An 18,850-nucleotide genomic window follows, 5' to 3' on the forward strand; every position below is an offset into this window, starting at 1 on the left:
AGGCACACATATTACTGGCCTAACATGAAAAGAGATATAACCACACACATAGATTCTTGTATAACTTGCAACCAATTCAGAGGCCCTAACCCGAGGGAAATCAACATAAAAGATATCCCACTCCCTGCTGAGCCATGGGAAACACTTGGCATTGACCTACTGAAAATGCCAACGAGCTATCAAGGTTCCAACTATGTACTCACAGCAGTTGATTATTTCTCTAAATACACAATCTTAATACCACTCCAAGACAAAACAGCAGAGACTGTAGCCAAAGCCCTAGTCAACAATATCTTTTGTAGATACAACATACCACACACAATGTTATCTGACAATGGCTCAGAATTCAAAAACCAGGTGATGCGCGAAATAGCACACCTGTACAACATTGACCAAACATTTGCCACTGCATACCACCCTCAGGGAAACGGTCTGACTGAGCGAACAAATCGCAAGGTCCTAGAGATTCTCAGACCATTGGTCAACGACCTCATGGACAGTTGGGAAGATTGGCTACCACAGGTACAAGCCAGTATCAATAGCACAGTCAATTCCGCAACAAAGATGTCCCCACATGAGATCATTTTCAGCAAACCAATGCGCCTACCCTACCAAATATTCAACCAACCACCCCCACCCTTATACAACCTAGATAACCTCGCACACTGCATCAAAAGAGGTATGCAAACCATTTACAAACAAGTTAGAGCAAACCTGAAAGAAGCCCAAGAGAAGACAAAGACAAAACAACACAAACGGTCAATTCCACTTGACATAGCACTTGGCGACTCAGTCATGGTAAAAGACTCAAGTAGGACAAACAAACTCAAACCCAAATTCCTAGGCCCCTTCACAGTCACAAGTTCACTCCCTAACAATGTTTTCCTACTAACAGATCCTTCCGATCACACCACCTTCACCATACATGGAGAGAAGTTGAGAAAGGTCAAACTGAACCTCGACCCAATCTCACCTCCCATCCACAACCCACCTACCACAGACACACACCAATCACCAAAACGCAAGTCTCATCCCATGACTCTGCGTCGACGCAATTAAACATGCACTCTAGCTCTCGCCCCTGAAGATGCAGGACGTCATGTATCTATCAGTGGAGGTTAAAATGGCCCATTTCCAATAAGAACTCCTTTCCGCATATCTATTGAAACTTCTCTACTTCCTTCCGACCAATATAACCTTAGCGAGAGTCAGATAAACATATCCTCATTCACTGAGACATAACCTTCATCCTCCAAAATTAAATACATCATTAATTACCCACCTTAAACATCGACTACTTTTGACATGGACTCACTTGACCTACACTACAGGTACTGCCATATACCTCCACAGCCCTTTCCCTCTTAATCATTCTCTTTATACTTGTGGTATTAACCAAATTCTCTTGCACGAAGTAACACCTTCCAAAACCTTTCAACCCCCATACCCAAATTATTGTAAACCTAGATTAAGTTATGCTGTGTCTCACCCACGTTCATGAATATCATAATATTCCTCACGGGAAACTTTATATACATATATATATATTTTGTGATTGCCAACAAGTGCGATGTGTTACACCACACTACCCATAGAACTGGGTTGGAAAATGACATTCCCTACAGTGTTGGTACTAAAACACATGAACGCCATAACAGTTAGAAAGTGATGTGACACACCAAACTGACCATAGAACATTATTTAGAAAATGACACCCCCCCCCACAGTGATAGTGTTAAACCATAAAAACCATAACATTTAGAAAGTGATTTAAACAGTGTTATCAAAGATATAGTGTAACCTTTCATGTGAAATCTAATATAACATGTAATCTGGTGAGACACAACGTTACACTTCTGAGACACAACATCGCTACCCCTTAATTACAGTTCATGATCCCCCTTGGGACCTCAGATCCACTTCAACAACACCCCCCCATCTTCACATTTTTAATCCCACAGGATTTTGTGTCTGAATTTTTTTTTTCTCGATGTATTACCCATATAAATACTTTTGTAAACCATGTAACCTAGGTGCCGGGAGCCACCTAACCCCAGGGGGAGAGCGATATGTATACGGCACATATACACGACGAGTAATATAACCCCAGTCATATAACCCACTCCTTAACACACTGTCCACCACAGGCATTAATCGCTGAGTCAAACATCACGAGGCTCAGTGGAACCCATAAATCGCTGAGTCAATCCTTTGGCTTCGCAACAACACCTCGACCACCAAACACATGAACGAACACACGCGATCAACCTAGTAGCCACCCAGTACTGACATACGATATTACGTATACTAATGATCCTCCCCTGGATATATAATTAACATGTATGATAATAGACAACAATACATAATCAATGCAGTTGCACCACCCATGTGAGACAACGGACCTTCTCGAAATTAATGTAAAGACTAAAGACTAAACCCAACACAAGAAAGTGCTGAGATTGTCACTTCCGGCCAATGACCACCAGGGTAGCGTGGCCGAGAGGACCAGTTGGGACGATGACGGGTGTTGTGCAACAAGAAGTGGTGTGATAAACAGTTACGTATGTAACCAATATTGTATCGTTCTGTTTAACAGTTGACAGTGTTTATACCATAACTGGAAAACCTGAAAGCTTTGAATAAAGGGGTATAAACTTAATACGAATTTACACAAACCAGTACCCTGTACCTAGTGAACGATACAGCCTTCATAGCATTCCATGATTCACATGACTGTGCCATCCTCTGCCACATCACTCCTGCAAACTTGTCGATTTTGCCTCTCCACCTTCTGTCCGGTCTCCCTCTTCCAAGCTTCCTATCTTGTGGCGTCCACACTTGCTCCATCGCTCATCAGTTGTTCGCACCAACTTACCTGCCCAATTCCTCTTCCTCTCTTTTACTACCTCCACAATATCTTTCACTCTAATCTGCTCTCTCACCCAACTTGCTCTCTTTTGGTCTCTCAATGTTATTCCCATCCTTGATCTCTCCATTCTCCTCTGTGCAGTCCTTAGCTTTGTTTCAATCACACTTGTCAGCTTCCAAGTCCCACACCCAAAGATTATTGCTGGTAGGATACACTGAATGTAAACTTTACATTTCAAATATAAAGGTAGAGAGCCTCTAAGGATTTCATTATACTTACAAAACTTTTTCCAACAAATTGTAATGCATCTTTTTATTTCATTATCATGATCTTTCATCACCTTCACCATCTGGCCTAAATAATTATCCTCTTCAAATTCCTCAAGATTCTCCCTATCAATTACAATCTCTTTACTTTGAACTTTTGTGAGAACATTACTTTGATTTTATTCTTATTCATTTTTAAACCTACTTTGAGACTTTCCTTATTTAGATCGCTCAGCATATCTCGCAAGTTTTCTGCTCTTTCTGAAATAAGAATAATGTCATTCGCAAATCTTGGGTGGCTTAAATATTCACCATTAATCTTCAAACCTTTCTTTTCCCAACTAAAACTTCTGAAAATATCTTCCAAACAAGCTGTAAATAATTTGGGTGAAATTGTATTGCCTTGCCATACTCCTTTCTCAATCTTGATCTTTTCTGTATTTATGTAGTTGAATTATAGTGGTACCTTTAGCAAAAATCTTTTCTAAAACTTTTATGATCTGTTCGTTTGTACCCTGTTTGCATAGCGAGTTTAGTATTGCTATTTGTTCTACTGGGTCAAAGGCCTTCTCATAATCTACAAAAGCTAAACACAGAGGTATATATTAGTGCATAATTCCTCAGGGTATTGTGTTCTTCCCATGTATAGTGAAGATATAGTAAGGTCTAGTGAAGCTCTACTTAATGGAAAATCCTTCCACAACATTCAGCTTGGTATGAAATGAAAGCTTAGAGTCTGGGGAACAAATATAATCAAATACTTTGATGAATGGTTTAGACAGATGAGAGACTGGGTGGAGGAAGAATAAGCGAAGATGGGCTGGAACTTTTTATTGCTTGTATGTTTCGACCGACTCGGTCTTCTTCAGTAAGCTGTCTACAAACAGTTGGACCACACATTTATACCTCAGAGGATAGGAACAAGGACAGGTCACCCCGCTGGCTGTCTGGGGATTCCCTTTCCCGTATCATGCATACGTTTCCCAATTGTATTTATAATTAATTTACTTGTTACCTTTGACAAACAAACAAAACCTTCCCTGTCATTGATATTTTCATAATAATTAATGTAGGCAGCTTCAACAGTCTTCCTCATGTCTCTCCTTAATTCCGTGTGTAAAACCTCGACTCCATCCCAGTGGAGCAAATGTCCAGACCGGTCAGCATGTTGGACGAGTGAGTTAGACGTCCTGTGTGACATGAGGAAGACTGTTGAAGCTGCCTACATTAATTATTATAAAAATATCAATGACAGGGAAGGTTTTGTTTGTTTGTCAAAGGCAACAAGTAAATTAATTATAAATACAATTGGGAAACGTATGCATGATACGGGAAAGGGAATCCCCAGACAGCCAGCGGGGTGACCTGTCCTTGTTCACATCCTCTGAGGTATAAATGTGTGGTCCAACTGTTTGTAGACAGCTTACTGAAGAAGACCGAGTCGGTCGAAACGTATAAGCAATAAAAAGTTCCAGCCCATCTTCGCTTATTCTTCCTCCACCCAGTCTATAATCAAATACATTTTATCAATCTAATACCTCTGATTTTTTATTAATTTGTTTCTCTGAATAATTAAAAGATACTGCAAAATTCAGGTTTCATAAAAAAATTCAATTTTCTTTACTGTAGAAAATAAAGAGCATGATGGTTTCTTTCAAATGAAAATAATGACAAAAATCCATAAAGAACAACCAAAGATATTACAACAGGAAGAACATAAACATAAACTTTACAAGACGGGGGATATAAATTTTCACAACCACTTTCTTGATCATTTGTTTGATGGTTGCAATGTATAGCAAATCTCCAATTTCCTTTTCTTTACTGATGAGGTATGAGTTGAGGGTGAGTGATGTGGCATGGGTAGAGGAGGTGTAAGGTGGGAGTGGCTAGTAGATGCTTGCGGAGTGCTGGGTGTGGCTGTGCTGCTTTTCTCCTCTACCTTTTTCCTTCTTGTTTCTATTTGAGGCATTCATGGGCCCTCTCTTGTTTATTGTTAATTTTTCCATGATTACAGCAACAATACAGGGAGAGGAATAAAAATTGTTGTGTATGGTGAGAGAGCCATGAGTGATGTCACCTTTGACATTTTCAAGAGTACTGATGCCCTGTCCACTGTCTTTGTGGGGTATGCTGGTGGGAGGAGTTGCCAAAAATCTCCATAAACACAATATTGTAGCAAAAAACGAAATAGTTCTAAAAATGTTGATGGTCTTTCAATTTACAGAATGTTTTTTTTTTAATGCAATGGGGTTGACAGAGGTTGCCAATATTTTACCTATTTTATGCTGTATAAAAAATAGAAATTAAATACAGTTGTATAACTTTGTATGAGTGTTGCCACCATCATAGAGATTCTTTTGAAATGTTTACTTAAATTCACTCATGTACCAGAATTTTTTTTAATGATCGCCAGTGACGCTCCCTTAAGTGTAAAGAAGACAATTGGTGTGTGATATTACAAAGGATTACAAAGGCAAAGCATGCCGACAGGAGACCTTTTGATCCATATCTAGGTCGGATGCAAAAAATAAATAAATAAATAAATAAATAAATAAATAGATAAAAAAAAAAAAAAAAAAAAAAAAAAAAAAAAAAAAAAAATTAATAATAAATTAAAACTATAACAATGTAAATAACAATTAAAATACATAAATAAATGCATTGGTATAGTTGAATAACAAACAAACAGGTAAATAGTAAATGATAATAAATTGACATATAACTAATAATAAATGAAAATCAGACAGACAAATTCTAACAAAACAAAAACAAATAATATAACATAAATTATAATAATTACAGCATCTTACTTAGGTATTTATCTAAATGATTCTTAAAGCTTCGAACTGAACTACATTGCACTACCTGTGCAGGAAGTTTATTCCATTCATTAACTACACGGTTGGCAAAGTTGTTTCTACCTACTTCCAAATTGAATCTATTTCCGGACAGTTTGAGACCATTGTTTCTTGTCTGATTCTCATTCAATGTGAAAATTTGGTCACTTTTGATGTTGTCAATTCCCTTTAAAATCTTAAAGACCTGTATCAAGTCACCTCTGAGTCTACGCTTTTTTAGGGAAAACAGATTCATGTGCTTAAGTCGATTTTCGTATGATTTATTTTTGATATTTGGAATCAGTTTTGTGGCTCGCCGTTGTACTTTTTCCAGTCTGTCAATGTCTTTAATGAGATTCGGTGACCATACGGAAACAGCATATTCCAAATGTGGACGAACTAACGATTTATATAGCTTGTTAATGAGTGATGGACTTTTGAAATCAAAAGATCGCACAATCAATCCCAGAATCTTATTTGCTTTCTCAGAGGCTGAAATACACTGCTTGGATGATTTGAGGTCGTTACTGATAATTACGCCGAGATCTTTTTCACTATCCACTTTTGTTAACGAATTTCCAAATAACTTGTAATCGTACTTGCTGTTATTTTTACCACTTTTACCACTTTTCAGACCATTGCTGTAATTGATCTAAATCTTCTTGAATATCTAATTGGTTTGAGTGATCATTTGCCACTCCGCACAGTTTTGTATCATCAGCAAATTTGGAAACAGTAGATTTTAGTCCATGGTCTATATCATTTATATATACTATGAATAGAAGTGGCCCAAGAACGGAACCCTGAGGAACTCCACTTGCAACACTTTTCCATCCAGAAGTTTTTCCATTTAAAACAACTCTCTGTTTTCGACCTTTCAACCAATTACTAGTCCAACCTAATAGGCTACCACTTATTCCATGCAAAGCTAATTTAGTAAGTAGTCTTTCGTGTGGGACGGTATCAAAAGCTTTTGCAAAGTCTAGATATATTAAATCTATATTGTTTCTTTTGTCATAATTCGAGACAACTGTGTTGTAGAATTCGAGTAAGTTAGTCACGCAAGAACGTTTCCGTCTGAAACCATGTTGGCTATCATTTATCAAACGGTTACTTTCTAAATGATATTCGATAGCATCTCTGATGATAGTTTCCATTATTTTTCCTACGATCGAAGTCAAACTAATAGGCCTATAGTTATTTGGTTTCTTTTTGTCACCTTTTTTGAATATGGGAGTAACGTTAGCTAGCTTCCATTCTCTTGGGACATCTCCGGATATGATGGATTTCTTGAAAATAATTTCTAATGGAACAACAATCTCATTTTTCATTTCCTTTAAGATTCTTGGATGCCAACCGTCAGGCCCTGGTGTTTTATTAACTTTGAGTTTGTCTATACACCTTTTAATTGTTTCTTTTGTTATATTTACCGTAGTAAGTTTACCCCAGACTTTTCACAGGTTTCAGTTTGGAATTCACTTTGAGGTGTTTCGTTTACGAATACCGAGCTAAAATAATTGTTTAAGAGATTACACATTCCTTCATTTGAACATTCAAGTTGACCGTCAGCAGATAATAGTGGACCAATGTGATTCCTGACAACCTTTTTATCTCTAATGTAACTATAGAATTCTTTGGGATTCTCTTTGGATTTATCAGCGATGTTCATTTCGTATTGTCGTTTTCTTTTTCTTATTGTCTTTTTTAAATCTCTCTGTATTGATACATAAGTTTCATAGTCATTAGATGCACCCGAGCACTTATATTTCTTATAAGCCTGTCTCTTTTTAGCAATACTTTTTTCAGTTTCTTTGTCGAGCCACTTTGGGCGAGCCTGATTTGGGGGACGTCTGTCCTTAAAAGGAATGTAAGTTTGAATCATCTTAGTGAGCGTATTTTGAAATATTTCCCACATCTGATCTACAGGCCTTTCGTTTAATTTTTCCTCCCAATCTGTAAGCTGAAGCTCCTGACGTAGTTCTATGAACTGAGCTTTACTGAAATCGGGTATTTTAGAAACACAAGTATCTATTCTAAAATTGTTTAGGAGTTTGAATCTGACTAAGTTGTGATCGCTATTTGCAACAGATATATATACAGACGCTCCTCAACTTACGTTTTAGTTACGTTCCGAACGGCTGAATGCAAGTTGAAAATGAACGTAAGTTGTTACTGTACTATACATCTGTAAATTCTATTACCGTATCTTATAAAACACCCCTAAATAATTAATTATACACATAACACTGTAAAATAATAACATTAATTTCAAATAAATTAAATTCAAGCAACATAAATCATAAATTGAGATGGTGGAGGAGGAGGAGGCAAGGCACGTTCAGTCTGTCGTTTGTGCCATGTAAACAATGGACGCAGCGTCATGCGTAAGTATCGTTTGAACTACAGAGCGCACTAAACTAAAAAATTCACTCAATTTTTTTTTTTTTTTTTTTTTACAGTCAGTTCAAACGTAAAATCGAAAAAACATAAAACGAATGAACGTAAGTAGAGGAGCGTCTGTATATATATTATATATACATACATATATATATTATATATACATACATATTATATATAAATATATATTATATATATATATGGAAACTGGTATGTTATAACACATTTGTAAATGTTCACTATAAACCCACTATCAGAGAAATAATATCGGAAGTACAGAAAAACTGTACAGGTAGTCGTCGACTTACGACCTATGCGACTTATGACTGATCGACTTTACGACCACGAGATGGTGCAATAATATCTAACATTTAATAGAGTAATAGAATTGCAATGTTATGCCTGGCAGTGCAGTACATTACTCCGCACGCTGCGAGACGCGAGTACGATAGTTTTCGCAGGCTGCCGGCAGCGTCAGCATCCCAGCCAGCTAAATATTCTTTCATTTTGTTTGTTTGAAGTAAAATGTTTCCTAATTTTGCATTGCATTTTGTATTTTTGTATGTTTTGCAATTAATAAAATATAACAAACTTTTTATGCCTAGGCTAGTTTGTTGTCGATAACAATATGTTCGGTACAGTAATTAAACGAAAAGAATGTGTTTTGTTGAAATATAAAAAATCCTAATTTTGCCTTACATTTTGTATTTTTATGTTTTGCAATTAATAAAATGTAACAGTATTTTTTTATGCCTAGTCTGTTGTCGATGACAAAATGTTCGGCACAGCATTTTGTATTTTTATGTTTTGCGATTAATAAAATGTAACAGTAAACTTTGTTTATGCCTAGTCTGTTGTCGATAACAATATTTTCGGTACAGTACGTAAACGAAAAGAATGTGTTTCGAAATATTTTTTTCCTAATTTTGTTTTACAATGATTTTAATGTAACCAACAAAAAAGGATTTGTAGGTCAAAGTTGACAGGACTTTATTCAGTATGCGTAGGCCTAGGCTACGTTTCCTAACGAAAATGATAAAAAGTTAATGAATATTAAACAACGTAGCTCAAAGAAAATAAGATATTATTCAGTATGCATACGTTTCCAAAAGAAAGTCTGATGGTAAAATAATACAAAGGTTAACAAATACAGTATTAAATATCATAGGTCAAAGATGATAGGATTTTATTCAATATGCTTAGGCCTAGGCTACGTTTCCCAAAATAAATCAGATGAAATTATAAAAAGGTTAAAAATACTATACAACAAAGTTCAAAGATGCTAAGATTATTTCAGTATGCTAAATATACAATATACAATATATATATATACATATAATATAAAGGGTAATATATACTGTATATATATATATATATAGACTGACTTGCGTCCAGATCGACTTACGACCTGTCTGTCGGAACCGAACTCGGTCGTAAGTCGACGACTACCTGTATATTTCGACTACTATCTGTAGTCCTCTTCAGCAGAATAGTTACAAGAAGTTAAGAGTACAGGTATAAATGAGGTAGTGAGGGGTACAGAAAAGGGGATGGGGAAAGTGGGAGGACTCAGGTTACATGCCCTTGATATGGTTGGGTCAAGGAAGGACAGCTGGTGGGATTTTGTCCGACAGCTCTTGACATTAATTTGTTGACTGCTATCCTTGTAATGCAATCTGGGGGCCACTGACATTTTGAGGTACTGAAGTTAGGATATGTTTGATTAAAGAAGATTCTAATTTTCCTACAAAAGCTACAATGTGATTTAAAAATATTTGCTGCATTATCCCAATCCATTCTGTGGTCTTTTTGGCTGGCATGAAGGAACACAGCGGAGTTAACTTGTCCATATTTAATAGAGTTTTTGTGTTCCTTTAATCTTGTGGACAAATCCCTGCCAGTTTGGCCCCAATAGACATCACCACAGTCTTTACAAGGCAATTTATATACCCCGGAGTTTTGGTCCACATTATTCCTCCGGTTCCTGCCACTTTAGCATATTACATCTTCAGTGAAGATGTAATATATGAAAGCACTCTGCTCCGTTTGTTCATTTTCTAAAGTGGTTACCTTGCATATATATATATATATATATATATATATATATATATATATATATATATATATATAATTATGTAAATATTGACAGAATATAACCTTGGATTGTTGTCTGTACTATATCAAGTGTCACTGACTTAGTAGTAGGAGGGGAGCAGTTACCAGCTGTCAGCTCTCTTTATATAAATATGTGGAGGACTGCATTTGATGTTGACAGAGGCTGATCTTGTGCCCAGTCCAGAGACAGTGCTAGCCCCTTTGTGGCTCCATCTCCAGACAGAGGTGAAAGTGTAGATGGGTTTTGATGACATACAAGAGAAAGAGAAGTCTCTCTGATCATCTCAAAGGATCACCACTAGTAGTTTGTCATTACTGATCCCTGCTGGTTCCTGCCACTGGTCCCATTGTCTTGAAATGTCCTTTAAATCATTATCATACAGTCTAGTCTACACATATAAATCTGAACCATTCTTCATACCTGACTGACTGAGCCCACTATACTTCTAATCCAATGAGGATCAAGTTGTGTGATCGGTATGCCATCCAATGTGATGTTACCTTCCTGAGGATCATAAAGTCGTAGTAACAGGGAACCTATGGTGCTCTTGCCTGACCCACTAAATCCAACCACAGCAACAATGGAACCTAGAAGAGTTGATATCACATATTTCATTAAAAGATACTTAATCACTTTACTCTGACAGTTTACCTGTACATGCATTCATCTAGTAGACATAAAAACCTTTAACAACTTACCTGCAGGTACTGAGAGAGAGAGGTTTTCAAATATGAAGGCATTGGGTCGGGTAGGGTATGCAAAAGTTATACCTTCAAACTTTATGTTTCCCTCTACATGGTCCAGTGTTTGACCTAAAAATATATACATACAATATTTATATATGTACATATACACCACAGGCCAAGCCAAAACATATAATGACATCTTAACAAATAAAACCCACTTAACTATCCCTCACATCTCAGTGCCTTGTGAAACAATGCCTGGGTCAAAAGCAGAACTGTGAGACACAGCTTTTCCACAGATGGACCCAATAACCAAAGCTGGTTTACTATACTAACTTCACTGTATGGTAACCCTCCAGCTCCCATCATTCATGCAAATTAGATTATGAAGCAGATGAGAATGTCCTTTTGGGCTGTATCATCACTTCATCCATTAAATTTTTCCTTCATTTCCATCTTTAGCCCTCACTTCCCTGCTGAACATATTCTACATACATCTAAAGCCCCCTTCACTCTATCCATCCATCTCATTCTTGGCCTTCCTATCCAGTTCCCTCCATCTACTTTTTTTCTGTTTTCTGCTAGACTTTCTTCATTTCCATATGCCCAAACCATCTATGCACTCTATTCTACCCTATCCAATAGCTCCCTTCCCATCCTCATTCTCTGCCCATCTCCAACTTATCTTCTGTTCACTGTTCTAACATCCATTCTTGTACCACCTATCATATTAAACATTTCATCTCCATAACATTCATTCTTCCTCTCCACTTTCTATTCCAAAGCTCTGCTCCATACTTGCTCAGGGTACAACTACTGTCATCCAAGGTCCTCCATGAAATTTGTCCCTAAATACCTGTTTCTCTAATATTTTTCATTTCATTCATTTACTAACTTCCTTTCCTCTATAATTAACATTTATATTTTCCTATCTATTCAATACCACATGTGTCCTCACAGGCTTAAAATTCTCCACTTCCTTCAGCATCTCACCATTCACACTCACATTCAACCTGCCACCATCATTACTTATACATTTTATCACTTTTGGGGGCAACTTATGTAAAGCTATTTTCTCAATTTTCTTTAACCATCTCTAATCCCCTGCCCATTACCTTTGCATTTACCTTCCACACCATCCCTTCCATGTACTAATGAACTGCCATGGCAACATGACATCCCTGGTGAAGTCCTAATTTTACCTCAAACCACTCTCTCCATTTCAAACACAGGCTCTGCTACTCTCATAAAAAACCCTTGGCTGCCCCTTAACATGTTTCCTATGATACCATATATCTCCAAAACCTCCCACAGCACCTTCCTGTCTACACTGTCATAACCACAGTGTTGTCAGCAAACAACAACTGGCTCACCTCCCATTTTTCTCCATTTTCTTTAACCATCTCTAATCCCCTCCCCATTACCTTTGCATTTACCTTCCACACCACCCCTTCCATGTACATAATGAACTGCCATGGCAACATGACACATCCCTGGTGAAGTCCTAATTTTACCTCAAACCACTCTCTCCATTTGTAACACAGACTCTACTCTTGTAAAAAACCCTTAGCTGCCCCTTAACATGTTTCCTCCGATCTCATATATCTGCAAAACCTCTCACAGCACCTTCCTGTCTACCCTGTCATGAGCCCTTTCCAGATCCACACATACATATAACAATGTTTTTTTTTTGTTTTGTTTTTACCCCCTTACAAGGGAGGTAGCCAAAAAAAGCAGAAAATCCACATCCACCCATTCCATCCCCACATACTCCACTCACACACCACCCCATCTATGTACACACTGAATAGCCATGGCATAATATCTCTGATGCAGTCCCACCTTTACCTCAAACCATTCCCTCTCTCCATTTCCCATTTTAACACAGACTCTACTACTCTCATAAAAATTCATGATGACCCTTAACAGATTTCCTCCAATTATGTGCAAAATCTCCCAGAGTACCTTCCTATCTACCTTGTCATAAGCCTTATTCAAATCCATAAAGGCCCAAAAACATCCTTAACCTCTTCAATACAAGTCAAATTCTCGTGGGTAGCATCAGCTGCCTGATGTATGATGATTCAATGATGCATCACAATACTCATGTTATAAAATATAATGTTACAGCTGTATTACTTGTCCTCTTTCACACTGAATATTAATAACTACAGAAAATATGATTAATCCAGTTCACAGAATATGGGGGTCATTCAGCTACTACAAAATAAATATAATGAAGACACTAACACTGGTATCCTCATATACCCACTTGCGCCTCATGATGCCTATACAGGTGTCATCATATGGAAGGGGTTAACTTTTCCTAAAGCTTTCTCACATCTCTACCTTACCACAAAAATCTGATACACACAACCCCTCCCTTTCCTAAACCCACAGAGTTCCTCACTAATTACTCTGTACCTCTCCTAATCCTCTCAAAACCTATAAGCCTTCCCAGTTACACTTAACAAACTGATCCCTTTGAAACTACTACACTCACAATTGTCCCCTTTTCCCTTGTAAAGTGGAAAGATACAGGCAGTCCTCTGGCACTCTACCCTCCTTTAGATGCACATTAAACAGCCTCACCAGCCAGTCACCATCACTGTACCTCCTTTCTTCAGACATTCTGCATGACACCCATCTAACCCAGGTGCCTTACCTGTTCTCACAATTTTCAGTTACTTGCACCTCATCTTTTCTTATTTCTCCTCCATTTTGCTTTACCATCACCTCCATTTTCTTAGCACCTTCCAATCCCTCCCTATCCTCCTCCACATTCAACAGCTCTCTAAAATACACCACCTATCTTTCCCTTTCTGCTTCTTCTTCCATTAAGATCTGTCCATCTGTGCCTCTTACCTTTTCTTCTTTACTTGACTCACCTCCCTTTCCTCTTTTAATTCTCTTCCTATACATATTTTTATTGCTTTTAAAAATTTGTCATACACCTCCCCCATTTTGCTTCTACTCTCCTTTTTGCCTCCTTTACTTTTTGTTTTGCTTCTCTTCTTTTTATATACCTCTCATATTTTTCTCTCATCCTACTTTGCAACCAGTCCATAAATGCTAACTTCATCTCTACTACCTTCTTCACTTCATCATCCCACCACTCACTATCCTTCCTTTTATTCCCTCCCATCCTCCTTGTTATAAACACCATCTGTACATACCTTGTCACTTCCTCCTTGAAACACCCCTGTTCCTCTTCCACACTTACTTTCACTCACCACCTCCCACAGTTCTCTCAGTTTCTTCTTGTACTCCTGCTCCTTTTCCTTCTCATTTGAACAGTTTCCTATAAACACCTCTACCTTCTGCCCTTCTCTTTCTCCATGTATCCTCAACTCTCAATTTACCACCTTCCACCAAACAATTATCTGATATTCCCCCCACTCTCTCCCCCTAGGAACATGGACATCCATATTTGTTTCCTATTCTTTTCCTAGATACCACTACATGACCATTAATGGTTTATCAACCACCATTCCAGCCACCACCCTTTCCCATGTGTATTCATGCTGGACTTTCTTCCTGAACAGTGTAGTAGCTATCATCAACTCTCATAAAATCATCTCCACCATAAACTCTCCACTATGATTTTTACCCAGCACTCCACACTTCCCAACAACTTCATCTATTGATTCATCCCCTACTCTAGTATTGAAATCTCCCAACAGCACTATATTGACATTCCTCCCAAAACTCTATGCATTCATTTAAGCCTGTCCAAAAAGCCTCTCTTCCCTCTATACTCCTCTCACTACCAGGCCTATATGCACTTACAAAGGTGTGTGTACATATATATATATATATACATGCATACATTTACCAAAGGCTTTTTCCCCCTACATGGGGGGGGGGGTAGCCAAAAAGAAAAAGGCATAGAAACCACTCTCACCCATTCCATTTCCTATATATTCCATTCCCCTCCACCCTCCTCCCTCCCTACCATCTTGGCACCTCCTGGATGACAGGTCATCCCTGCATCCTATCCACTGCCCTGGGTCAGAAGCAGTGTCGCAAGACACAGCACATCCACAGCAAGGCCGCTTCATAAAGTCAGCGACCCCCCCTCTCCATCCCCCCATGCAGAAAAGTAGGAAGACGGGGAGAAATCCCTTCGGGCTGCATCAATTTTTTTTCTCACACATACTTCCACACCCCCCATTCCCCACCCACTCCCCCTCATGCATCACAGCATCATCTATACACAACCCCTCACCATTCACCTATATCTTCTGTCCTCTCCTGTCCTTCCTCCACAGACATTCCTATCTTTTGTAATGCCCCTTTCACCCCATCCATCCATCACATCCTAGGACGCCCCCTCATACTCACTCCTTCCACACTTTTTTTTTATTAATCTTTCTTTACTCATTCTTCCCATGTGTCCAAACCATCCCAATACTCTTTCATCAACCCTATCTCCCAGCTCCCTTTCCACCCCTGTTCTCCTCCTCACCTCCTCATTTCTCACTCTGTCTAGCCTAGTAACCCCTATCATACTTCTCAGACATTTCATCTCAAACACATTCAAACTCCTTCTCTCTTCCTCTCTCATGTTCCATGTTTCTGCCCCGTACAGTGCTGTTGGCACAATCACTCCTTCATATAACCTCCTCTTAGCATCCATTCCCAGATGTCTATTTCTCATTACATTTTTCAATCCACCAAAGCATTTACTCGCTTCTCTCAATCTACATTCAACCTCCACCCCCACTCCTCCCTTTCCTACCACATTCGCACCCAAGTATCTAAAACTATCCACTTCCTCCAGTCTTTCAACCTTAATGCTCACTTCCAGTCTGCTGTCACTCTCTCTCCTTGTACATCTTATCACCTTATTTTTACCCACATTTATCTTCAGCTTCCTTCTTTCACACACCTTCTCAAACTCTGTCACTAACTTCCTCAATTCCTCCTCTGATCCTGCAACAAGTGCAGTGTCGTCAGCAAACAACAGCTGGCTCACCTCCCACTTTTCTCCATTTTCTTTAACCATCTCCAATCCCTGACCCACTACCCTTGCATTCATCTCTCACACCACCCCATCCATGTATAGATTGAACAGCAAGGGCGACATAATACATCCCTGACGAAGTCCCACCTTTACTTCAAACCATTCACTCTCTCCATTTCTAATTCTAACACAAGCTCTACTACTCTCATAAAAACTCCTGACTGCTCTTAACAGCCTTCCTCCTATCCCATATATCAGCAGTACCTCCCACAGTGCCTTCCTGTCTACCCTGTCATAAGCCTTTTCCAGATCCATAAAAGCCCCAAAAACATCCTTATCTTTTCCTATAGCTTTCTCACATATCTTATCACAAAAATCTGATCTACACAAATTTTTCCTGTCCTAAGCCCACACTGTTCCTCACCAATTACTTCCTCTCCTAATCTTCTCAATCAAGACCCTCCCATAAGCCTTCCCAATTACACTCAACAAGCTGATCCCTCTGAAACTACTACATTCACACTTGTCTCCCTTTCCCTTGTAAAGCGGAACTATACAAGCACTCCTCCAGTCCCCCGGCACTCTACCCTCTCTTAAACAAACATTAAATAACCTCACCAGCCAGTCCACCATCACTGTACCTCCTTTTTTCAGACATTCTGCATGGTATCCATCCAGACCAGGTGCCTTACCTGCTCTCATCTTAACAACTACTTTCACTTCATCCTTCCCTATTTCTCCTCCATTTTCCTCACTCATCACTCTCATTTTCTTAGCGCTTCCCACTGCAACTACCTTTCCCTCCCTTTTCTCCTTCAAATTTAGCAACTCCCTAAAATACTATGCCCATCTTCCTCTCACTGCCTTCTCTTCCATTATCATCTCTCCATCTGCACCTTTTACCTTCTCTTCTCTACTTGATTTGCCTCCTCTTTCTCTTTTGATTTCCTTCCAAAACATCGTTTTATTACTTTCAAAATTTTCTGTCATACTCTTACCCTATTTCGCATCTGCTCTCCTCTTTGCTTCCTTAATCTTATGCTTAACTTCCCTTCTCTTTACTTTGTACCTCTCATAAGATTCCCTCATCCTAATTTGTAGCCAATCTATGAATGCCTGCTTCTTTTCTTGTACACCTTTCTTTGCTTCCTCATCTCACCACTCACTACCCTTCCTTCTGTGGAATATTTAGGGAATGAAATGGGAGGGAGTGGTTTCTATGCCTTTTTCTTTTTGGCTACCTCCCGTGTAAGGGGGAAAAAGCCTTTGGTATATGTATTTACCCAGTTGAATTTACGTAGTTAGATTTTACGGGACAGGAGCTATGCTTATTGTGACCTGTTTTCGTATCTCTCCATGTCCAGTTTAGTTTTGAACTCATGTATAGTTCTGGCATTTACTGTTTCACTGTTCAGCCCATTCCAGACATCAATCACTCTGTGCAGGAAACTGTTCTTTTTCAGGTCTCTTCTGTAACTGTCTTTCTTTAATTTCTTTGCGTGTCCTCTTGTTTCTCTTTTGTCCCATTTTAATAGGTCATCTCTATCGAGAACTTCCATCCCTTTCATAATTCTGAAAATGGTCAACAAGTCACCTCTTTCCCTTCTCTGCTCTAAAGTTGACGGATGTAATTTTTTCAATCTTTGTTCATATGTCAAATTTGATAGTGTGGGTGCCATCTTTGTTGCCGCTCTTTGGATTCTTCCTAATTTCCTTATGTTTTTCTTTGTGCTAGGTGCCCACATTGATATAGCATATTCTAATTTCGGTCTTATCAATGTAACAATTAATTTCTTAACCATCTCCTCATCCATGTAGTCGAAGGCCACTTTCATTGATCTTAATAAATTGTAGGTCTCTCCAAATAACTTGTTTACATGTTTGACAGGTGTCGAGTCACTTGAGATGATTACTCCTAGCCTCTCTGAGTTTACTTTCTTTACTACTTTGTTTCCCATCATATATTTTCCCTAAACTCTATTTTTGCCTTTCCAATTATGCTACATTTCTTGATGTTGAAATTCATCTCATATTTCTGGACCCATTCCCATATTTTATGCAGGTCATTTTGTAGTGATCTGCAATCTTCTTCTGTCTTCACTCTCGAGTAATTTAGCATCGTCGGCAAAAAAAATTCATGTAACAATTTACACCTTCGTCCATATCATTTATGTATATGGCAAACATTAAGGGAGCCAAAACAGAGCCTTGTGGGACACCACTTTTTACATCTTCCCATTTCGAATTTTTGTCTCTAAGTACCACTCATTTTTCTCCCAGTTAAGAAGTCCTTCATACATTCCAACAGTTTGCCTTGAATTCCTCCTATTTTTTCAATTTTGCTTATTAATTTTTTGTGTGGTACCTTGTCAAAAGCTTTCTGCAAATCCAGGAAGGCGCAGTCTGCCCATCCATCTCTTTCTTGTATTATTTCAATTAGTCTCGAGTAAAAGCAGATTAGATTTGTGGTGCACGATCTTCCACTTCTAAAACCAAATTGTTTGGGGCTTATTATTTTATTTGCTTCCAAATGTTTGGTCCATCTGCTCTTGATGATCTTTTCACCTATTTTTGCTACTGTGCTTGTGAGGGACACTGGTCTAAAGTTCATAGGATCTTCCCTGTTTCCTCCTTTGTGTATTGGTACTATGCATCTTTCCAATCTTGTGGTACCTTTCCCTCTTTTAATGAGAAGTCTATTATCTTGTGT

At 38.4% G+C, this 18,850-nt stretch overlaps 1 protein-coding gene across 4 annotated transcripts in view; it reads right to left on the bottom strand.

Moving 5' to 3' along the window:
* Nucleotides 1-18,850, bottom strand: part of LOC143039900 (ATP-binding cassette sub-family B member 10, mitochondrial-like) — a 149,378-nt gene that overhangs the window by 13,999 nt on the left and 116,529 nt on the right. For all 4 annotated transcript variants that reach the window (XM_076210241.1, XM_076210239.1, XM_076210240.1 and 1 more), the window contains 2 exons: nucleotides 11,187-11,300; nucleotides 10,909-11,075 (listed from right to left, as the gene is read on the bottom strand). In XM_076210241.1, coding sequence (XP_076066356.1) covers nucleotides 10,909-11,075; nucleotides 11,187-11,300 — 281 coding nt within the window. The remainder of the gene's footprint in view (nucleotides 1-10,908; nucleotides 11,076-11,186; nucleotides 11,301-18,850) is intronic.

This window comes from Oratosquilla oratoria, chromosome 27, assembly GCF_046742065.1.
Source record: "Oratosquilla oratoria isolate Oo_2021 chromosome 27, ASM4674206v1, whole genome shotgun sequence".
In the NCBI taxonomy this organism is placed as follows: domain Eukaryota; kingdom Metazoa; phylum Arthropoda; class Malacostraca; order Stomatopoda; family Squillidae; genus Oratosquilla; species Oratosquilla oratoria.